The sequence below is a fragment of the Chelonoidis abingdonii genome, chromosome 2, assembly GCF_003597395.2.
Source record: "Chelonoidis abingdonii isolate Lonesome George chromosome 2, CheloAbing_2.0, whole genome shotgun sequence".
In the NCBI taxonomy this organism is placed as follows: domain Eukaryota; kingdom Metazoa; phylum Chordata; order Testudines; family Testudinidae; genus Chelonoidis; species Chelonoidis abingdonii.
Window position 1 is genome coordinate 69,802,728 of NC_133770.1, and position 24,727 is coordinate 69,827,454.

Here is a 24,727-nt window from a genome sequence, read left to right on the forward strand (position 1 = left end):
ATTTCCACTCTAGTCTCAACCACCAGGTGGCCCAATCCATAAACCTTTGGGTGACTGGCCAGGGCCATAAACCTCCAGTTCAACTTGCTGATCTGCACTTTTAGCAGTACTTCTCAATCGACAGATCCACCCGATCCAGGATGGCTGCTCTCACCATCTCATAATTCCTGGCCTGCTCCTCACTCAAAGCCATATATGCTGCTTGGGCTTCTCCTGACAGATAGGGAGCCAGAATCAGGGCCCAGGTTGCCTTATACCAACCTGCACCCATAGCTACCCTCTCAACAGTGCACAGGAATGCATCAGGATCATCTCGCAGGGCCCATCTTACATAGTTCCAGGCCTTGTGTCCAGGCGCCATCTGCTACCATGGGACTCACCACATTCTGTAGGAGCTGTTGCTGCATGTTGGCTTATTCCCTTAGGAAATCTTTCAGGCTTTTCTGCTGCTCTGCCTGCCAAGCAAACAAAGCCTGCCTCTCCATGTGATAGGATTGTTCAAAACTTTGCAGAGTCTTCTGCATTTATTCTTGCTGTTTTGCCAGCCATTGCAGGGCCTCCTCCATCAGACAGGTCACCAAACCCTTGCACTGGCTAAGATTCCAGATAAGCCTCCATGTGTGGCAGGGCCACTCGCTCCTGCCTCTGCTCAAGTCCACAAACCGCTCAGAGATCTTCATGCTGGTAAAACACCCGGTGCAGTTTATTTACAATGTTGATTCCCACCACCCTCTTATCTCTCCCCATTCCCTTCCCTACTTACTTCCTGTGCCTTTTTGTATCTTTTGCCTAATGGCTTAATTAGCCTTCCAGGTCTCCTTCATCCTCCAGCTAGGTACAGCTCTTCTTAACAGAGTTTGTTCTCCAGTGTTTAATTGGAGCTGCAGTGACCACAGTGCTAGATCAGCTGCTGTTGCCCTGTGCTCTGTCACAGGTACTGTATAAGGTCAGCAAACGGGGTCAATAAAAATACCTAAGTAAGTTAATGGAAATGTCCTGGTAATGTTAAAAAAAGCCATACAATGACATTGCAAGTCCCCTCTGAGCACATTAAAGTACAAACACAATGCCAAAACAGCAGCAGCAGCAGTAATACACTGCACTTATATTGCACTTTTATCAATGGATGTCACAGTACTTTACAGGACAGGGTAAGGATTATTATCCTCATTTTATAGCTGGGGAAGCTAAAGCACAGGAAGACTACAGTGAGTTGCTGGAAGCATCAGGAAGATGCCTTGACATCCATCTCCTGCTCTGGCCAGTAGGCATACCATCGGCTAGCACACGGCTAGAAGGAGGGGTGATCCCATGAAAAACAAAATTCTAGAAATGTATGTCAGTAGCAACCATGCTAAAATATCAGTCTGAAATAAAATGGAGTAATGCTGATGGAAGTATATAGACTAATTAAAAGGTACAATTAGCTGTCTAGGTACACACAAATACCTGACTGATACTGCATAAGAAAAGAAACTAACAAAACTCTTTGATTTATGCTATCTTCAGAAAGCAAGGAAGGAAGTGAGAGAAAAACAGGACAGATAATGATCACTGTAAGAGAACTGAAAGTTTAAATAATAGCATCAAAACAACTGGTGTTAATAAGAAGCATCAGAAAAATAAGTAAGCCCTACAATCTTTCAGATGCACCATACAGAATGGCAGTGAATAGTGAGGTTGAGTGCTCATGAAACCTAAAAGATTTTTTTTTGACATAATACAGAGCTTGTGTGCATTCTTGGTGATATTACAGAAAACAGAAAGAGACCATTTCTGGTTCAAAGGGTAGGTGACTTTGCCAATGAGTTTACGCTTAGAGCTGGACTGCCTACAATCTTCTAACACTAAATATAAGCCCCCATTAGGTATACTGTGTTTATAAAATACCATAATCATCTACTTCCATCCAATTGTTTAATTTAACAGAGGTGTCAGATGTCAGATCTTTGCCAAATTTAAAGATACTTACTTGATCTTTTTACTTGATCACAAATCAATCACGTCCTTTATTTTATTTTATAAAATGTCTTCTACTAAGGATGATTTTTCTGAAACAGCTTTGAAATCCTTTTTTCTGTGATGTAAAATCACTGTTATTCCATTTAGACTGTAGAACAGACTGCACAAAAAAGCCTTCTGCCCAGTCCCTTGCCACAGCTATCTAAGATCAGTCAGCTGCTCATCTCTCTTCATTCTGCTTTGAGATCTTCAAAATTTGCATTTCCCCTTTGTTCCGTGGCAGTAGCTACCATTACACATTTGGCCAAAGTCAGAGGTGCATCTAAATGATTCGAAGAGAGTCTAAACTGGTGTAATTTACCCTTCTGTTAGGGTTTTTTTCCTGCTATACTCCTTTTCCATTGCCTAAACACATAAATTACACCGTCTTAGACCCATTCAGACTCAGTGAACCAAACTGAGAGATGGGAGTTAAGGGAATGCAAACAAATATATCTTATATCTTGTATACTCATTCACAGATGTGCAAAGTGGGTGTGAATCACTGTCCCCAATACAAGTGAGCAGAGAATTCAGATTTGGTTCAGTTTCACACAGATGTAAATTACTACACAAGGTGCAAGGCACTGACAAATCAAGCGCATCAAGTGTAAGATAATATCATGTACATGCGCACTAGTCCACTTTTACAGGTAAATCCTCAAAGGTGTTGAGCTCTCTAGCCCAACAAAACACATAAGCATGTGTTTAATTTAAGCAAGTAGTCCCAGTAACTTTAAGGGAGCTACTCACACGGGAACTACTACCCATTTTTCAACTGGAGAAACTGAGGCACAGCTCTGGTAAGTGACTTGCCCAATATTATTGAGGACATCTCTGAAAGAGTCAGGAACAGACCCCACATCTCCTTATTCCCAGTCCTATGTCTCAGTCACAAAACTGTGACCCCCCATTGCCAAGAACATTGGTAGGTTGCAAAAGAGCATGAAGTTCCTTATTTATAAAATGAAGGTCTGGTCTACACTACGGGGGAGGGAAAAGGAGGGATCAATATCTATTTGTAGCTGAAGTCGACATACTTAGATCTACTTACTGCAGTGTCTTCACTGTGGTGTGTCGACGGGAGATGCTCTCCCATCGATTCCCCTTGTGCTTGTCGTTGAGGTGCAGTATCGGAGTCAACGCTAGAGTGATCGGTAGTCGGTCAATCACACGATAAATCGACCCCCGCCAGAGCAATCACTGCCCGTCGATCCAGATGGTAGTGTAGACAAGCCCCAAAGCAAATCAGTGTAAAATGACAATTCTTTTACAAAGTCAATCTACCTGGGATACTTAATGCCTATATGTAATTGGTAGTGAAACATGGAGCCTTTCTCCCTTAGGCCACTGTCTCAAATTTGGCCCTATCTGTAGTTGGTAGGGATGTCAAGTTTCTATCGTCTGATGATCATTTGGTAGGCTGTGTGAAGTGAGACTGTGGTCTTACTCCAATTTCTATTGAACAAGTATCCAAACCACAATTACTCTCCTTGTCTAAATCCTCAGCAGAAAAAGATAAGGACAAGAATAGGCAAAGGAGAATGAAATCACTTTAATTCCTAGAAATTGTTCCAGCATAGTAGGGCTTCTTCTCATGCCTGATGTAGATGTAGAACAACAACTATAATTTTACATGTAGATGGTTAAGTCAGATAATTGAATCAGGAGTAGAGGAGTGTAATCCTGCGATGCCTCCTTTGTATTTTTGAAGCAGTCATTATGTTGTTATATGTCCCACAGTCTGTTCGGGGTGCTCACAGTCACACATTGGAGGGTTTTTAATTTTCCATTTGTGCATCAAGTGTCTGCATCTGCCATGGTTTATGTGGATGCTATTTGGGGCTGCCCGTAAGCTTGAGATCTGCATCAGGTCTTTCACAAGGTGTTTGTGACTTCTTGTGAACTCCATTCGGCTTTCCAAGCTCCATCAGGGTTGAAGTCACATTGCTGGAAGTTAAGTGCATAGCTCCAAAAGGGCTTGCATGACTTCAAGCGGTGGTGAGGGACATCACTGAGGTCCTAGTGCTTGAGGAGACATTAGTTTTTCCTTGATTCGCTGGACTTCCCAGAGGGTTAAGGCATTGCTTTCCCATCCATTCACTCCAATGTGCGACAGCACAGCCAGCCAGGGTGTTGGGGTCAACTTGAGGATTCTAGTGATGCATCGCATTGCAGTGTTTAGTTGGACATCAACAAGTCGACTGTGGCTACTTCTGTTCATACCGGTGCACAATACTCAGCTACAGAATACACAGGGCCATCACTGATGTCCATAGCACTGATGGTCCTCAGCTTGTGCTTGCCAGTTTCTCGACCAGGCTGACCCTTGTCTTCGTCTCAGTGGCTACCTTCTTCAGCTAGTTATGGAAGGTTAGCGTGCAGTCCAGCTTCACTCCCATATAAGTTGGAGAGAGGTCATGTTGCATAGTGTTGCTGCAGAAGGTCACTTTCACAGCGCGCTTAGCATTCCTATTATCAAGATGGAATGCAGTGACTGTTGTTCTGTGGGGGTTTGGCCTGAGCCTCCATTTCCAGAGATACTCCTCCATGGTGTTTAGGTCCCTGTTCAAGGTCGACTTGATGTTACTGAAGGTGGTTGCTTGTGTCGCCAGAGCAAAGTTATCTGCATATACAAATCTGAGTGACTTCCCTGGTGGCATGTCACTCGTGTAGGCATTGAAGAGCGTCGCCGCAAGTACTGAGCCCTATGGGAATCCATTGTGGAGGAACCAGGGCGAGCTGACTTTGTTACCCAGATGGACACACAGCCGCCTATTGCTAAGCATCGTCCATAGCAGGCTTAGTGTTTTTAGGCAGGGGATGATCCTTGCAAGCTTCAGCATCAGGCCTTTAATCTAGACTGTGTCGGAGCAGTGCTGAGGAGCATTTCTGATATGGGAAGATTGCACTGCTTGTTTGTACTTGTCCCGCAAATAGTGGACTGTGGTCCCCATGGCTATCAATCCAGCATTAAATGGATTCTCTTTGAAGTCTTTAAATACAAAATGTGAGGACTTCAGTAACTCAGACAGAGGTTATGGGCCTACTACAGCAGTGGGTCAGTGAGGTTCTGTGGCCTGCAATATGCAGGAGGGCAGACTAGATGATCATGATGGTCCCTCCTGGCCTTAAAGTTTAGGAGTCTAAATGTATTTTTAAAAACTCTTTACTAAAAATTTTAATACTATTATGAATATTTATTCTCAATTTCTCTCTCTCTTTTTGGAATGATGAAGCAGAAAAATCTATTGATTTTTATTAAATTGGGAGATTAAAACAGAAGGAATTGTGTTCCCTTTTATTTATTCATCCCCAGCCACTGACTGTATTATACAAAGATATTTAATACAATTTAAAATACAGAACAAAGCAAACAGACTCATGTTCTGTTGGTTTAAAATGACTTATATTGGGTTGGAAAATTAAAAGCACTTTTATAGTTTTGGGAGTAAAGTTTGTAGCTAAAGTACAAAAATGCACTTTACTTTACAATTTTCAGATTAATTGTGTTATCCACTGGCTTTATGCCTCTTCAAAGTAAATATTTTTCTGGCTTTATTTAATCCACTAAATTATTAGAATAAAGAACAAAAAATGGACTGTCTTAGCAAATTATTTGACACAGGGTTTGTTTGCTTTTTCATGATAACACATTCCAAAATATAAAGCAGATTTCAACTTGTTATTTTCTGTCTTAGCTGACAAAATGCAGATGGATTATAAACACGAAGAACATGTTAAGTCTATTCAAGCCTACAAATAAATATCCAAGCCTTGCACAGCAAACATTAGCAATGACATTGCTATAATTTCCTGATCTAGGTCAAAACTCAGCAGGAAATCTCATTGTCTATTTTTATCCAAGCTCACTGGAAGTGCTTTACCTTTCTGTTTTCTTGATCAGCACAGCCCTGAAGATTTGTTCCTGGGGAGTCCTCTCTTTTTCATCAGTTGGTTGCACAAAAGGGTGGACAGCAGCCAAGATGAAACCCTGCTGATACAGTTCTTGCAGCTGAGATGGAAGATCACGCCAGGAAGAGAGCTTGATTGCAGAGGATCTTGGTAGCTCAGCTGGAAACAAAAACAAAAAATAAATGGATCAATAATCCTAAAATAAACTATTTTTTTTGCATTCCAGCCTCTCTGGAGGTAAGCATGCTTCACACTGATGTGCACCATTCCAGCTGATATACCTGTAGCTAACTGAGGTTTACTTGATTCCAGAATTCTTAACAGATTGTCTTGCAAAAGGTTTAATTACTGCATAAATGACTGGTCCAATTAGATGTAAAGGGTCAGAATCACATTAAAATACAAAGTATGTTGGATTTTTGGTGGATAGTGTGGGGAGGGAACATTTAGTAAGCATGTAGCAGCATGCACCATTCCAAGTTTCAGGAGACATCATTCTACCCCAATTTAATGATCAGCACCAAAGGTCAAAATCTAACACAAGAACAAGGGGAAATTCATTAATGAATGTAAAAGATGACAAATTCAAAAATAATAGAAGGAAGCACTCTTTTCCCCACACAATGCACAGACTGCAGAACTCATTGCAACATGATGCCACTGAGACCAAGATCCTAGCAAGATTTTAAAAAAAAACGGATATTCATAAGAATAAAAAGAATATCCAGTTATAATAAAAGGGATAATCTTCCCACCCCCACTCTACCTACTGCACATTCTACCCCTTTCTCTGAAGCACCTGGTGCTGGCTACTATCCAACAGGATCCTGTACTAGATGGACCTTGGGTCTGATCCAGTCTGGCAGATCCTATCTTATCCCAGTAGCCCTGCATAGTTGAGAAGAGAATCTGTAGATCATTTACAACAACCTTCCTGCATCTGCTTCTGCCACTCTCCATACTTTTTCAAGTGTTATCTGCAAACACATCTTTCCTCCCTGGGTCTGCTGCCTAATTCCTCTCTCCCTTGGCTATCATTTATTTTTTTAACTAACTACAGCCTAAGAGCCTAGTTTTGTGAGGTGAGGTGTCAAGTGCCTTCAACACCAACTGAAATCAATGGGAGTTGAGAGCACTCAGCCATTTGCAGGAAGTGCTCAGCTCCCCACAGGACTGGACCCTTGCTGTAAATCACTCTGGAATAGAGTTTGTTGAAAGATGCTAGTTGTGCAAAATAAAGATTTATTGTATTGCATTTCTCATCAGATAGTGTGGGTATCCTTTATGAATAATGAAAGAAGGTATCAAAAACTAATAAATATTCTAAACCAATAATAGTGAGGAATAATTTAAATAATAGGATAGCTATGCCATGTACACTTTTTCTTAACAGGTAAGAACGTGTTCCAGACAAGGATAATGAAGCTTTTGATTGAAGGCGATATGACACAGTTGTTTAATTTGTAAATAAAGAGAGAAACCTAAGAAATGTATATGGTGACAGATAATTCAGCTCCTTAAGATATATAACGACACACTAATCACTTGGGGTTCATAAAAAGAGCTATCCAATAAATAATGTATAATAAATATAAATAATCAAACACACTGTTAATTGTATTGGTCCTGCTAGGAAGTAAAGTGGAGGGAAAAGCCCAAGTGTCTAAACTCTACTTATGTGTTGTTCAAAACACCTACCTCCTCTGGAGGGCTCTCCCTTCCACTTCTTCTAATGACTATTCACTGTGAGCCCCAGAGTACAGGAGAAGTAATTATATTAATAACAAGAAAATGTAAGCTGAAATAGCTTTCTAACAGTGAGATCTATCAAGACTGTGGAATAGTTTCTCAATGGGAATGGTGGAGCCTTATTGTTTGAGAAATTTAGAACTGACCTCGACAAACCCTTGGAGAACATGCAGTAGAGAACAATGCCGCACTAGCCAGTGGACAGTAAAGAGCTAGGTTATCTAGTCTACCCTACGTTTTGAGAAAGAAAAAACTAACCACCAGAACATTTCTGCTAAAATGTTGACAGTTAATGTTGACATTGATTTATCCTCGGTGAGCTTCAGAGTTAACACCCTAAAACAATGAGTAGGGGTGATTTCACTTCTGAGAGCCAGGGCCGCCCAGAGGAGGGGGCAAGTGGGGCAATTTGCCCCAGGACCCGGGCCCCGCAGGGGCCCCCATGATCTTTGGCAGCAATTCAGTGGCAGGGGGTCCTTCTGCTCTGAGACCCACCACCGAAGTGCCCTGAGGACCTGCGGCGTGGGGTCCTTCCTCCCCGGGACCCGCCGCCAAAGTGTCCCGAAGACCTGCGGCGCGGGGTACTTCTGCTCTGAGACCCACCGCCGAAGACCCCAGGCCCCCTGAATCCTCTGGGCAGCCCTGCTCAGAGCTATTGTTTAAGGCACAATGAGAGCAGCAGGGGCCGTGCCTGCAGGCGGAGGCAGTGAACTGAGCTGCCTGGCCATGCCTTCACCTAGGAGGTGAGCAAGGTGATGTCACTGCTTCCAGGGAGACCCCCAGGTAAGCGCCACTCAGAGCCCACCTCACCCCACGCTGTGCCTTAACCCCTGCCCCCTCCCACACCCAACTCTGCTATGGAGGTGGCGGGGGGAATGCAGTGGCCTTAGAACTATCCCAGCAGTGGCCGGTGCAACTGGTGCAGGGGCTGCCTGAGCTGCCTCTGAGCCAGGTGCACTGGTCACTGCAAAATTCACGGAGGTCACAGAAAGTTGCGGAATCCGTGACAAACTCACAGCTTTACCCATGCTCACCTTGGGCATGAACAATGGATGCGTCTTTACTTATGTCTGGATTATTCTGCATACGCTCTAAAAGAAAGATTTGGGTATCTAATAGAAGGTCAGCACATAAGTATGAGACAGTTGCCTAATTACTTCCTCCCAAATGCCAAATACGATGGGAAAATGTCAAAGCAAACATATGTGTGCCCCAAGACAAGCACTTTAAAAATCCTTAGTATTATTTCCATCTATCTTAACACTCTCATAGAGCCTCATCCAACCCCCAGTTAAAGTCAATGGAAAAAGTCCTATTGACTTCAATAACAGATAGCATTTTTCACCTGTAGATCTCAAAGCATTTTACAAAGTATGAACTATCCATATTTTAAAGATGGGGAAACTGAAGCTGTGAAGTGAAGTGTCTTACCCAAGGACACACAGCAGGTCAGTGGCAGAGCAAACCTTTCCACAATTCCAGTATTTACAGTAATTACACACGGCAAACCTGTGTATCCTGCCAAAGGTCCAATTCATTCTTAACAGGTTTTTCCATTGTATCAATCTTGATTTTAAAGTGACTGTAGATCTACTAACATTTTTGCAATTCTGCTCCACATTCCCAAGTTCATTGTTACACTTCACATCCCGACCTCAGTGATTGCTCTGTTTATTTGGTCTAGGTTTAGACGAGAATGTGAGAAGCTTGTAAATGACAGATGCTGTGTTTTTCAATTTAGCTATAGTTGAAAGTAGAAACAGAAGTGTGGAGTGTGTATGGAACTGATTCCAAGGCAAATTAGGTTACTGCTTGGCTGATAATTGAAGCTGCAAGTATTTCCAGCAATACTAATTACCAACAGATTAAACAGTATCTTACAGATCCTAGAGAAGGAAAAGAATATTCCCCCATGAAACAACTGACATCCATAAGGGCCATGCGTTTCCTGGGGTCTACAACTCCGAGATTAGCCCATAAATTCTATATTGCTAATAGAATTGTCTCCCTCCTGCACAGAAACACAGAGAGGCAAACCAGACACAGAATTCTAGAGGATGAATTGTGAAAAATTTAAAGGTGATTGTTCCCTCAGGTGCTCGGGCCCATCTGAGGGGCAGTGCAAGGTGGAGGTGCAACTTCCCAGTCTCTTAGATCCTGAGGTCCACAAGGAGACAAAAGCTGAGAATCACAGATGAAGAGGCAGCTACAGCTAGGAGACTCCTTGGAGCCATTCTAGTGGCTTCATCTTCTGACAGCACAGCTCTCTCTGGAACAAGGCTACCATTTGGCGAACACTTCCTGGCTGCAAACTAACATCTGGGCAGGAGAATCCACAGAAATCAACGCTGCTTCCAATAGCATTAACTTTAGAGTGACCAGAGAGCAAATGTGAAAAATCAGGACAGCGGGTGTGGAGTAATAGGCATCTATATAAGAAAAATCCCTGAATATCGGGACTGTCCCTATAAAATCATGGCATCTGGTCACCCTAATTAACTTCCTCTTGGAATTTGAAACAGAACTCTGAAAGGCTAGCAAGGAATGGAGACACAGACAGCAACTAGCATCTAGTTCCATATCTTTCTTCCCCAAAACCCTGCAAAGCCTAGCCCCTGAAGAGGTGGGCAGATAATGCCATAAAACTGCAACTCCCCTAGTGTCCCACAGGAGATAGCCCACTGTATCTCTGTCTCCTCTGCTTGTTGTACCAGAGGGGATAATTTGGACTTCTTTATTTTTTATTTGTCAGCCTTATCCAAAGCAACCCTCCCAGAAGCCATGGAAAGATATGGAGAGTATTTACTTTGGTAGCACTGTCTTCCTGTTTGCATAGAAAGTGGCACTGGTGATGTCTAAAGTTCCCCAGTGTTTGCTCACTTAGGGCTATCCTGGGTCTTGTCCCTGAACCACAAGACAATCTGTTCCAAAAAACAATAAGCTAAATCCACAAAAAGGACTTAGGCTTTGCCTAGAGCAGGGGTTCTCAAACTTCACTGCACCATGACCTCCTTCTGACAACAAAAATTACTACATGATCCCAGCAGGGGGGACCAAAGCCTGAGCCTGCCCAAGTCTCACCACCTCGGGTTGGAGGCGGCATGGGGGGAACCCACGCTCTACCACCTTGGGCGGGAGGGGGGGAAAGCCAAAGCCCCAGGGCTTCAGTCTAAGGCAGGGGGCCTGTAATCTGAGCCTCAACGCCCACTACTGAAACTGTTGAGCTTCAGCTTTGGCCCCAGGTGGTGGATTTCGGGCTTCTGCTTCAGCCCCACGAAGTCTAAGCTAACCTGGTGACCCCATTAAAAAGGGGTTGTGATCCACTTTGGGGTCCTGACCAACAGTTTGAGAACTGCTGGCCTAGGGAACTTTAATGGTGAAAACTGAGGTGCCCGAGGGACTTTAGGCACAAACAGAATTAGGCAGCAGGTGAGTGGGATTTTGATGATCTCTGGTGCCTAAATGTTGGATTTAGGAGCTTAATGTGACAGTTAGACACAAGTCTTTTGGGGCCTTTAGGCCAATGTTTATAAATACTGCTGTTCCATTAAGGACTCCATAACCCCTGGAATTAAGCCATAGATGATCTCTAGCAATTGTGCTAGAGTCTATATTGAGATAAGCAGATGCATCCTTCATCAGATATTAAGAGAGAAGAATATTACAAATGCAGTGGGCTGTTTCACCTGTATCAAACAATTAGACTTGGATAACTCTGGGAAGCTGCAGTCTACACCTTTCACAAATAAGAACTACAAGGACATTCTGTGAAATAATACATCAGTTGTCCTCACCCATGATTAAGATGACAATAATATAAATATATTAAACTTTCATATTGTGCAAATATCTTAAAATCTGAAAATAATCATAGAAACATAGATTCATAGAATCGTAGGACTAGAAGGAACATCGAGAGGTCTTCTAGTCCAGTCCCCTATACTCATGTAAGGACTAAGTATTCTACGCCAGTCCTGACAGGTGTTTGGTAACCTGCTCTTAAAAATCTCTAATGATGCAGATTACACAACCTCCCTAGACAATTTATTCCAGTGCTTAACTACCCTACCAGGAATTTTCTCCTAATGTCCAACCAAAGCCACACTTGCTGGAATTTAAGCTTCTTGTCCTATCATCAGAGGTTAAGAAGAAGAAATTTTCTCCCTTCTTCTTGTAACAATCTTTTATATATCTGAAAACTGTTATGTCTCCTCTCAGTCTTCTCTTTTCCAGACCAAACAAACCCAATTTTTCAGTCTTCCCTCATAAGTCATGTTTTCTAGACCTTAAATCGTTTTAGTTGCTCTTCTCTGGACTTTCTCCAATATGTCCGTATCCTTCCTGAAATGTGGCACCCAGAATTGGACACAATACTGCAGTTGAGGCCTAATCAGCATGGAGTAGAGCGGAAGAATTACTTCTTCTTACAACACTCCTGCTAGTACATCCCAGAACAATGTTTGCTTTTTTAGCACCAGTGTATAGTGTTGACTCATATTTAGCTTGTGATCTGCTATGATCCCCAGATCCCTTCCAGCAGTACTCCTTCTTGGGCAGCCATTTTCCATTTTGTATGTGTGCAACTGATTGTTCCTTCCTAAGTGCAGTACTTTGCATTTGTCCTTATTGAATTTCATCCCATTTACTTCAGACCATTTCTCCAGTTTGTCCAGTTCATTTTGAATTTTAATCCTCTTCTCTCAAGCACTTGCAACCCCTCCCATCTTGGTATCATCTACAAATGTTATAAGTGTACTCTCCGTGCCATTATTAAGGATATGATTCTGTCACAGAGGTCATGAATTCCGTGACTTTCTGGAACCTCTAACACTTCTTCTGGGGTAGGGCTGGAGAAGCTGTTAGTCCTGGGGTTGCCAGAGCAACAGCCACCAAAACAGTGGCTGGTGGGCAGCCCCAGGTCCATTGTTGCAGCTGCTGGCAGCCAGTCTTGGGGCCACCAGAGTAGCAGCAGCCAGCCCCGGAGCAGTGGCCTCTGGAACATCTGGCTGGCAGTCAGCTCCAGGGCCACTGGAACAGCAGCCAGTTGCCAGCCCCAGGGATGCTGGAGCAGTGGCCGAGGATGGGTCAGCCCCTACCTCAGGAGCAGGGGCGGAGCTGGAGCAGCTGCAAGCCCCGGCAGCGCTCTGTCTGACCTCCTCTCACGGTAGCCATAGTAAAAGTCAGGGATAGGTTGTGGGCTTCCGTAAATTTTTGTTTATTGCCTATCATCTGTCCCTGACTTTTACTAAAAATACCCATAACAGAATCTTAACCTTAGCCATTATCTAAATCAGCAGTTCTCAAACTTCTGTACTAATGGCCCCTTTCATATAGCAAGCCTCTAAGCGCGACCCTCCCTTATAAATAAAAAAGGCTTTTTAATATATTAAAAACCATTATAAAGGCTGGATGCAAAGCAGGGTTTGGAGTGGAGGCTGACAGCTCACAACCTCCCATAAAATAACCTCACCACCCCCTGAGGGTTCCCGACCCCCAGTTTGAGAATCCCTGATCTAAATCATTGATGAAGATATTGAATAGAAATGAATACAGAACCGATCCCTGCGGGACCCCACTTGGTATGCCCTGGCAGTAAATCACTGATAATTACTCTCTGGGAATGGTTTTCCAACTAGTTATGCACCAACTTTCTAATAGCTCCATCTAGGTTATATTTCCCTAGTTTGTTTACAAGGTCATGTGAGACAGTATCAAAAGCATTACTAAAGTCAAGATATACCACATCTACCACCTGCCCCTTATCCATGAGATTTGTTACCATGTCAAAGAAAGCTATTAGGTTGGTTTGACTTAATATGTCTTCCTGTGAATTTTAACCTTTCCCATTTGACAAGGAATAATGTCCCCTCTCCATACCTTATATTTCTAACACAGCTAAAGTAAACATTACTCTTTTGGTTTTCTTTCTATTTCTGCAATGACATAATCCTAGAACTCAACATAGCCCTGGGAAGAGGAAAAGACGGTTACTCACCTTTGTAACTGTTGTTCTTCGAGATGTGTTGCTCATATCCATTCCAGTTAGGTGTGCGCGCGCCGCGTGCACGTTCGTCGGAAGATTTTTACCCTAGCACACAGTGGCGTTGGCAGGGCGCCCCTGGAGTGGCGCGCTATGGTCCGATATATACCCCTGCCGATCCAGCTGCCTTCATTTGCTTCTTCCGGAAACTCCGCAGTGGGAAGGAGGGCGGGTGTGAATGGGATATGCAGCAACCATCTCGGAAGAACAAACAGTTACAAAGGTGAGTAACTGTTTTTCTTCTTCGAGTGATTGCTTCATATCCTTCCATTAGGTGATCCCAAGCCTTATTGTAGGCGTGGGTCGGATTGAGTACTGCAAAATGCAAAAGCGGCCGAGCCAGAGGCTGGCGCATCTTGATGTAAACAGAAGCATATGCGAGAGGCAAAGGTATGGACCAAGAGACCATTGGAGTCGCGCAAGGTGAGATCTCGTGGTAGGGACACGAGTCAGCAGCGCAGCAGACGAAGTGTGAAGCCCTGGTAGAAGGCATATGATGTGGCTCTGCTGACCCAAAGTCCCATAACCAGTGTGTGCACGTTAGCCCCAGATTGAGATCTCTGAGAGGAAACAGGTAGGCCTTTTCCTCCGATCTGCTACTCCAGCGGAACCACGCCATGTCTGGGGCGTCGGAAATGGCTTTGTCCATTCAACATAACCTCAGGACGTTCCAGAGGAGTGCAACTGTTGTACCCATCGGTTGAGTGTTGAAACAGGTAAGCTACACACCACCTAGGGGGAAAAGGCCGTGGAGACGTAACGTGCACCTCGTCTTTTGGGAAAATCGTGCGTGTTGGAACCACCGTAAGAGCCCTGAGCTCGGAGGACTTGCTCACTGGTGATGTATGGCGGACGAGAAAGCTGTCTTCCAAGACAGGATATGGCAACGAGCAGGATGCTATACGGGCTTCGAATCTGGGGGAACGACATAGAGTCTGGTTAAAAACCATGTTGAGGTCCCAGTGCTCTCTCGGTTAAGGCGGCTGTACTCAGAGTGTAAGTGCTCCAAGCCCGTGAGAACCTCGAACCATAGAGGTGGAGAAATGCCGAACGATCCGCAGCCTAGGCACCAGGAAGCGTAAAGATGCGCTGCCAAGTGTACCCTCAGCGATGACACCGCTGGCCCTGTTCTGGTGGCGAGGGTAGTCCAAAATAGAGGGAATCAGACTGCAGCAGGAGTAAGTTAGCGTTCACACCTGTAGAAAAACGCTTCACTAGGCAGGTACGTTGACCAGTGGAAGGCCTTCGCTGCTACCCTGCTAGTCAGCATCAGCCACCTGGTGGGGGAAGAGACTGCAGGTCCGGGTTGGCGAAGTCTGCCGTGGGTCCTGAGATATGAGCGTGGGTGAGTGGCAGGGTAATGGGTTGGCTTGGACAGGCGGCAACGTGGCGTATCAGTGCTGTCTGGACCACGCTGGGTACCTGCATGATGCGATCCTGCCCCTTGCGAAGTTTGGGCAGGACCCAAATTGAGCCGGCGGAGCGTTTGGCCCTTCTATGGCCTGAGAACATGGGCGAGATCGGTCCCGGGGAGAGACCTTGGTAGGAGGAAACGTGGGACATTTCCTGTTCATGCGGTAAGCGGAACTTGGTCCACTATGTGCGGGAAAACTCACTTCCAGCAAACCAAATGCAGCACACTGGCGGGCGACCACTCAAGAGACAGGAAAGGCTCGCTTGAAAGCCTTAAGGCGTTTCCGAATGCCTGGAGTAAGGATGCTACAGGAATATCGAGTGGGCTATGCAAAGTGCCAGGATGGATGGCCTTCTGGACAAAGGGAGAGGGCCATGTTCCTTCCCAGGTTCTTATGGAGCACATGGCGTTGTGTTGCCGTAACACTGGTCGCTCCGGCCTCGCAGCTGCCTGCTGGAATCCTGGCACGCCAGGCGGACTGCCGTCATGCGGATGGAGCGGCATCCCTGCCCACATCAGGGAGGGGTTTAGCCACCGGTTCTAGGGAGTCTAAGTGATCGATGGGAATGGTGACTATCGTTGACCATAGGCCCTGTCCGGGTCGAAGTTGCAGACTTCGGTGATCAGTGCCCATTGCCTTGAAACGCGGCGTGGTAAGGAGGATCCGGCTCGCTTGGAGTCCAGAATAGCTCTTGAAAGTCTACCCCATGCGTGAACCAGAGAGGTGTCTCCTAGTGAGCATGGCCTAGACATGTGAATGGTCCCCGACGATGCCCACATGCTGAGCGACTATGTGTCTTGGAAGTCTCTCAGATGAGCCAATCGTCCAGATACGGAAATTGCATACGCGCCATCGGTTTGAGATGGGAGCGCCTGTGGCACGCACTTGGGAAATGCCTATGGGGCTGTTTTTAAAGGCCAAACAGCACGACCGTAAACCGGAGTACCGACGGTTGGCTTAGAATGGAGGATCTTCCCGTGGCAGGGAAGATTGCATTTTGTGAAAATTACGCGTCTTCATATAGAGGGCGGCATTACCAGACTTCCAGGATTTCCAGGACAGGGGTAGTTTCCCAGGGGAACATGGGGAACTCAACCTATCATACGCTGGTTGAATTCTTGTGGGTCTAGGACAGGTCTGGACCGTCGTACGGGTTGGGTAGGGAATAGGGAAGATAAGAGGTTGTGATTAGATAAGTTAAGGGATATGGGCACTAGGGCGGCGGTACATCGTCAGTAGGTGGTCTGGCACTAGAATGCTCGATGCGCTATATACTTTGATCTACGTCTCATGGATGCGTGGTTCTGATATGAGTGGTATAGCTCAACTGCAGTTATTACGCTTGTGGCGCGCTAGCTGTTAATCATCGTCAGGACAAGAAAACTGGGGTAGCTTTTAGAAGGAGCGTCCTAGACGTTACCTACATCTATAGAAGTTTCCGTGCAAGAGGTCTATTGTAAAGAGACTACTGTTACGGCATAGTCATGCCATTGTAAGGTAGCGGGAGTTAGTATCGTGCACGTATGCTAACTATCAGCGCCTGGGGCAGGAATCTCGCTGAACTCACTGTTCCCGAAGTATAAAACGAAGTCATTCGCCGCGTGTTAGTGGCCTTCAATTCACCTGTAAAAAATGGTCTCGCACTACCTGGGCGGAGTTTTCGTCATAACTCTCACAAATGTATACAATTAGTCCCGTGTGTACTGTTCCATCCGTGAGAGAGGACGGCTTCATGTACCCAAGAAGTGTCGAACTACCTGCGATGTGACGATTGGTTCGTGGTCGTACGATGAGGACAGGTCTGGATAAGTACCTTATTTATCACAGTAGCAAATTTTGGTTACTATTCATTCACGTATCGCGCTGATGTGTGCAAATCGAATAGGCTAAAGCCTGTATGCTAGCTTATGATCTGTATGCCATAACGGTATCCGTCTCCTTCTCTGAGTGGTAAGTATTAAGGTGGAGATGCAACCGGTCGCATACACTATGGAGCCTCCAGGTGGAAATTTTCGTTGCTCAACGAGACCCCACATATGCTGCTATCATTTTTCGCCAGTTTCCTAGCCTTTCTGCCTGACAGGCCTGATGAATTTTTTTTTTTTTTGTTTTTTGTTTGTTAGTTTTGGAGGGTTTAAGTGCGTGTCAGCTAAGATAAAAGCGGCATACACCTCCATGATCATACTTGATGGGTCAAACTAGAATAGGTGACAAGCGGTACATTCTGCCCCCCATGTCATAGTTAAAGACCTAAAGTTTAATTTCAATGGAGACAGGAGTGCAGTAAGTAACCTGTCCGCCTTTTGCCCACGTCCGTTTCCCATCCGGGCAATCTGCAACTCTTTGTAAGAGGAATTCGGCGCCCGAAGGAGCCTTGAAGAGGGACAGGTTGGAACAAAAGTGGAGGTGGCCCCCCTGCATATGTCCACCCATGTGTTAGCAGACCGCGGACTTGAAGTTTTAACTTGGACCACGGCCAAGAGGAAGTTGGAGTGGGATCAGGGCCCGGTAGTCCCGGTACGGACAAACCCCCCAAACCGGCGATACCACACGCTGAGCGCGCTCCTCGGTACCACGCCGGCGCCGCGCGCGCGGGCTGGCAATCGGGTGCAATCCTCGAAGATTGCTTTCCGGTGACGTTGCAGGCAGGTGCGCGAGGACCTTACGCTTAATAAATGAGAGACTTAAAAAGCTTGTGGGTTTTGGTTACTAACCCAAAAGGGAAGGCTGAGGGGAGACTATGAATTACCCTTTTATAAAACGCAGTACAAGAGCGCTCATTAAACACAGGGAGGACAGGCAGTCTATTTAGAAATTTAGCGGGCCAATCTGTTCAGGCACACAAGAACACAAAAAGATATACAAACTAGACCATACATAAAGATTTATAGAGTGCTAGACAATGTGACAAATGTCGCCGCCGTATAGTAAGTTTGAGATATCTATAGAGCGGAGAAAACGGCAGAGTTTATGGCCTGGCGACAGAGGTCTGTTGACCTGGCTAGAATGGGTGTAAGAGACATTCAACCGTTAAAGATGGTCTGAGGCTGCCGCGCAGCGCACGCTCAATCCCTTGTAGGGTTCAAGAGCAAACCAACCTGTTCCCTTGCAGGGTTCATGGGGATTGTCTTTCGGCGCAGATTTTGGAGGGGGGAACCGCACACTGCTTCATTGGCGCCGATACAACGACCTGACACTTCTCCCTCTCTCTCCCGGGATGCTCCCCTTTAGGTGCTGGGGTTTTTGGTGTGCTGGGCCCAACATTGGGTTCAGCATCAGTTCGACCTTCCCCCGGTGCTGTGGTGCCAGGCCAGTGTCTGGAGGCAGCCGGGAGGGCTGGTGGGAACGGGGACAGCATTACGGCATGCCCCACAAGAGATTCCAATTAAGCCACTGAGCGGGCCAGGCCCCACTGTCCCTGCTGCCACGTTGCACTGCAGGTGGCCACGCAGTTCACGAGTCGCAGTTTAAAATCACCCCTTTTGGCGAGGCATAATTCCCAGTTTTGACTCCAGACCATTGCTCTCCTCTGCGGACCAGGGCCGAGCCTGTCGAGGCCTGGTTTGCTGACTGCTTGTCCACCCGCCGACAGCTGGATGGCCCAAGGGTGAGAAATTGTGCCTACCTGATGACCGGCACCAAGTGAAGGGATCGGTTGCCATGACAAGGATGCATCTCCCACCCTTGGGCAGGGAAGACATCTGGGAGACTGTCTGGGCCAAAGGCGACCTGAGCCGCCAGCGATCCTCTGATGGGAAGTTTCGCCCGGTATCAGTGGTAGGGACTGGTTGCCTTGACTCCGGTGTCCCATGTCTTGCAGGTGGAGGGCGCTGGATGCCTTGGGCCTTTCTAGTCAGAGACCTAGGTTACGGTGCTGGGGTCAAGGCTGCGGTGAAGTCGGTTTACTGAGGGTTTCCAACTGGTCCTATGGAGATGGTCCCATTATCAGCTTGCCCTTATCTGTTGGGTCTAGCTGAGCTCCAACTGGTCACCTGACTCCTCGCATGAACCTCCACCCATGACCCCCCCGACCAACCCCCCCCCCCCCGCCCCCCTCATTGCAAGGGACTCAGATCTTGCCCTCTCGGGGTCCCTGCGCGTCGTCTGCGACCAGTCAGCTGCGCCGTCTGCCAAAGCCCTATCTGTGGCGAGGATAAGAGTGTGGCGGTGGTGTGGCTGGGAACGAAGGCCTGCAGTAGGATCTTGGCATATGCACGCCGGAGAGAGATCGCATGAGGACCCTGTGTCCTTCGGGCTTCCCGTCGGGGGTTGATTTCACCGCAAAGAGGTTTCCAAACCTGATGTCATGAGATGCTCCTTATGGTAACAAGGCTGGAGGGAAGCTCTGGCCGCCGTTTTCCTTTCATTCAAGGGGGCAGTGAGCTCTGGCGGGTCTTGATGGAGAAGCTCCATAAATTTATCCATCGCCCATCCAGTGGTACGGATATAGGGACTAAGCAGGGCTCATTGATTGTCACGCAGGCTATAAGGCCCTTGCAGAGTACACCTTGCGAGTGAGTAGGGTCACTCGCGTAGCCCCCTACAATTTCAGGGCTGGCGCCTGCTGGCCATCCCGTTCACTGGTCTTAACCAACTGGATGACCAGTGAGCAGGCGGGGGACGGACAAGCAAGCAGTCGAAACCCTCAGAGAGTATTGGCAATAGCCTGGATGGTCCGAAAAATGGGTAGGCCCCTCTAGTGGGGGAACCACCATAGAAGAGCTACTACCGGTTCCGTTCCTCCGGGACCTCCTGCACCTGGAGGTCCACATTGAGCGCTACCCTCCATGGGAGGTCTTGATGGCCCTTAGGGTGTTGTGGGCACACCAGAATCGCGGTCTTGAGCATAAGAGATGTCCGCGTGGGAAGACAGGTGCGTGGCCGGAAGGCCATGGAGTGCTGAAAAATCATGGTCAGAGTCTCTGACTCACCAGACTTGCCCAACTTGGCACCTCGGACCGGTACCGGAAGACGCACCCGTACCTGAAACGAGATCCGGACCTTCCTACTTACAGCGGTCGGCGAGTCGACCGAGACCTCAAGACGGGGCAGTACAGCAGTCATAGCGCCTGTAGCGGTGATGGAGCCAGAACGGTGCGAGATTATCGCGGTCGTGAACGGGACACCGACCGGTGCGGCGAGTGCGACCGGCTGCCGAGGATGGGAGCGCCGACGCATCAGGAGGCTTGCAAAGAGACTTTACCCGCACCGGCGGCCGGGGGTTCAGGCAGCATCTACTCTGTCATGGCAAGAAAACCCTCGCCGGTGTGATGCCTCTGGCGTGGGGGACAGTAAGCTCGACCACCAGTGGTACGCGGGAGCTGTCAGGCACCGGATTCTACTGTCCACATGGGATAGGTATCGACAGGGCTGACCGCGCCAGTGTGTCGCAGGTCGGTGTCGGGCGATCCGGCTTAGACAAGCTCCCTGTCCGCGGTGCAGATTGCACTGGAGCAGAGGAGCAGGGAGCTCGACCACGGCGCGCGCCGGGGAGCAGTCAGGCACTGGATTCGACGGCCCTTGTGGGACCTGGATCTAACGGTGCCGGTGTCGTCGGTGCCTCTGTAGTGTTGTGCCGGAGCGATCCAAGTGATGATGAGCCCTCTGGTCGCGGTGCCGTTGGCACAGAAGCAGCAGGCAGGAAGCTCAACCACGGCGCGTGCCGGGGAGCAGTCAGGCATTGGGTCCGACGGCCCTCGTGGGACCGGGATCAACGGTGCCGATGTTGTCAGTGCCGCGGCAGGAGTCAGTGCCGGGCGATCCGAGGTAGATGAGCTCTCTAGCTGCGGTGCCGTGGGCATGGAAGCAGCAGGAGCAGGAAGCTCAACCACAGCGCATGCGGGAGCAGTCAGGCACCGGATCGACGGCCCTTGTGGGACCGGGATTGACGGTGTCGACGTAGCCGGTGCCGCGGCAGGAGTCGGTGCCAGGCGATCCGACTTAGACCGAGCTCACTGGCTGCGGTGCAGATGGCACAGAGCAGCAGGAGCAGGAGCCAACCACGGTGCGTGCCAGGGAGCGGCCAGGCACCGGATGACAAGGCCCCTTGTGGGACTGGGATCGACGGTGCCAGCGTTGTCAGTGCCAGGGCGGGTGCCGTGCCGGGCGATCCGACTCAGATAGCTCACTGGCTGTGGTGCAGTTGGCACGGAAGCAACAGGAGCAGGAAGTTCACCACGGCGACGTGCCGGGGAGCGCCAGGCACTGGATTCGACGGCCCCAGGGACCGGAATCAAGGGTGCCGGCATCCTCAGTGTCTCTGCAGGTGTCAGGTGCCGGCGATCCAACTGTGATGAGCTCTCTGGCTGCGGTGCTGTTGGCACAGAAGCAGCAGGAGCAGGGAGTCAACCACGGCGCGTGCCGGGGAGCTGTCGGCACTGGTAGGAGGAGTCGTGGGCTTCCTCAACCTCAGAGAGATGAGCGGTGCGAGTCGACTTCGGTGCCGGCAACGGCCGGTGCCAGCGGGGTCCGTGCCGAGGAGGCGCTTCTGTCCGCCGAGTAGCCGCGCTTGTGCAGAAGGTGGAGGGAAATGAAGTGCCGCTCCATGTTGTTGTCGGCTTAAACGTCGTGCAAATGGGGCACTTATCTGCGATCCCCGAGGCACCGTAAACAGGAGTCGTTGTGGATTTCTGTCAGCAATGCCGGAGGCCGGCAGGCACGGACTAAGAACCGGTGAGCGCGGCATGGGCTGCGCACCATTTGCAGGAAGGGGCTACTCCCCGAACCCCGCTAAGTGATCATTAAACTAACTATTAAGAAAAAATGTATAGGTTATAACTGTATTACACAGAAACTACGAGTAGCTAGGGTGCAGAGGTCAGCTAAGCTGCGCTCCACTGTTCCAACGACCGACACAGGCGGTAAGAAGGAACTGAAGGGCGGCTGGGTCGGCAGGGGTATATATCCGGCACCACAGCGGCGCCACTCCAGGGGGCGCCCTGCCGACCCACCGAGTGTTGCTAGGGTAAAAATCTTCCGACGAACGTGCACGCGGCGCGCGCACACCTAACTGGAATGGATATGAGCAATCACTCGAAGAAGAATAGTTAGTTATCCGCCAAAGTTGTATGTATTTAATCTCTCTGCACTAGAGGAGTATTTTTTAAGATAGCTAGAAAACTAGAGGAAATCCCTCAACCAGACTATAATATTTTTAAGAAAAGTGAAATTTAGAGCTTCAACTTATGAGTACTGTCACTTAAATTAAAAAAGGAGAATGGGCATAGTGCTTCACTATAAACTTTAATAACCTATGTTACAGGATTTTTCTTTTAAAAAATCTATTTATTTATTTATATTTTTACTTAATGTGACTTTGGAGCATTAACTTTTAAAATATTTCTCTGATTAAGCTTTTTAGCCCTTGGCCACAGTCACCCACAGCTGCTAGAGGCTACTAATTTACCCTGTGATGACAGTGGCACTGCTGATAAAATTGTTGCATAAAATCAATATTTATTTTTTAGACCCATTTTAACTCACTTGTGTTCCCTGGTACACAAGTTTTCATGCCAGCAGGAATCCTCCTCATCATTAGGCAATTATTATCAAATTCCAAAAGATCTAGATGGCTGCACAGTTTGCAGTGCGATGCAATATAAACTGGTCTATTTAGAATTTTTTATGACATAAGGCAAAAATACATATTTAAAAAGAAATATGTAAATGCAGAATATAAATATATCTTCCCTGCTATGTGGTGGAAAAGCAAGCAGTCTATAGCAGCACATGGCTAAAACATGGTGCACACTTGGTGCATAAGATGAAAACAAATTAAGATAATGCTCCACTAGTACGGCAGTAAAGCTGCAGTGTGCCATGCCACTGCATGCAGGGTTTTACAGTCCTACATTCTGCAGGGTTTTACAATGGAGCAGGCAGACCCCTACATCTAGAAGGAGCTAATTGCAGGATTGGAGTCTAAGGCCTGGTCTACACTACACGTTTAAATCAATTTAATGGCCGTTAAATCGATTCAACGCTGTACCCATCCACACTACAACGCCCTTTATATCGAGATAAAGGGCTCTTTAAATCGATTTCTGTACTCCACCTCGACGAGAGGAGTAGCGCTAAATTCGATATTCACAGTTCAGATTACGGTTAGTGTGGATGGAAATTGATGTTATTGGCCTCCGGGCGGTATCCCAGAGTGCAACAACTACCGTCTGGACAGCAATCTTGAACTCGGATTGCAGTGGGCAGGTTAAACAGAAAAGCCCGGCCGAACTTTTGATACATTCCTGCTTGCCCAGGTGGAGCTCTGATCAGCCATCGGCTTGGCGATGCAGGATCCAAATCCAAAAGAGAGCTCAGCATGAACCGTACGGGAGATCACTAGGTCTGATCGCTGTAATGGGAGCAAATCTGTTGTAAATCAGAGCTCCCGTTACGAACACGAAATGCCAAAGCGTTTGAAAAAAAAACTCCAGGATACACAGCGTGCGGGACAAGCGTAACGGAAGCCAGAGACTCAATTGGACGCGCTCCATATAGGGGGAGGGGTACTAGGACTCCAGCTATCCCACAGTCCACAGCAGCTCTTAAATCTATTTTGCATTCTTGGCTGAGCTCCCAATGTCGTAGGTTCAAACACAGTGTCGGCGTGGTTCGGGACAGCTCCTCATGTCTTTCTTCCCCCCCCCACCACGGTGCAAGAAAAGGAAAGAAATTCATTCCTTGACTACTTCAATGTCACCCTCATGTGTACTGAATGCTGCGGAATCCGCATGTACAGCATGAAGAGCAGTATCCGCTCCCATCCGTTCCCCCCCGTGGCGAGCGGTGCAGTAGGAATGCCACCCTCCCTGAGATAACCCCGATAGCCTGATAATTGCTCAATATCTATGTAGGCAATGATTCCTGGTTACTCCCAGTAGATAGGACAGAACGGCTAAAGAACCAGCTTCGATCATCGAAACTGGGGCGAAAATTTTGAAAGCAATATGGGATGACTCACTTGGCAATGAGCATATCCTCCCTATGGTTTCCTAAAAAATAGAGCCGTCCTGGCACTGGACCTGTCATGCCCCGCGGAGGCGCTCCAAGTGCTCCCCCCTCGATTTATCTCAACTAACACGTCTCTGTTTCTTATTCTTGTATTCCTTACAACTGTCATGACACCAAATGGGGAGGGGCACTGCCATTGGTAGCCCAGCAGGTTGGGGGAGGAAAGGGAAGCAAATCGGGTGCGGTGTTGCAGGTGAACGCCCTGTAATAACACGAGTAGCTTGTGCTCCTCTGATACACTGATCTCATTACATGCCTATTATTCTAGGCAGGCGGACTCTATTTTAGAACCAAAGGGAGGAATTGACTCGCATTGCCAAGTGAGTCCAATCCCCAATTTTGCTTTCAAAAAATTGCAGCCAGGGGCACTCGTGATAGCAGCGGACAGTACAGAAGGGAGAGATAACCGTCATCTCATTTGCCAGTTTTCTCCGGCAGTAGGCGTAACAGAAACGACAGGTAATCATCTCGCTATCTTGCAAAAGCAAGTGAAAGGCGCGTGTAGCGCTGGAGTAACTCGCCTTTCCTCTCCGAGCACCAGACACATTAACGGTGCCGGGAAAAAAAAGTGAACGGGCTCCCATTGGTTGCCTGCATA

The 24,727-nt window shown here is 47.5% G+C and overlaps 1 protein-coding gene across 2 annotated transcripts in view; it reads right to left on the reverse strand.

The window, feature by feature from the left end:
- The window catches only part of RFTN1 (raftlin, lipid raft linker 1), a 136,835-nt gene that overhangs the window by 81,922 nt on the left and 30,186 nt on the right, over positions 1-24,727 (reverse strand). For both annotated transcript variants that reach the window (XM_032801132.2, XM_032801129.2), the window contains exon 2: positions 5,889-6,075. In XM_032801132.2, coding sequence (XP_032657023.1) covers positions 5,889-6,075 — 187 coding nt within the window. The remainder of the gene's footprint in view (positions 1-5,888; positions 6,076-24,727) is intronic.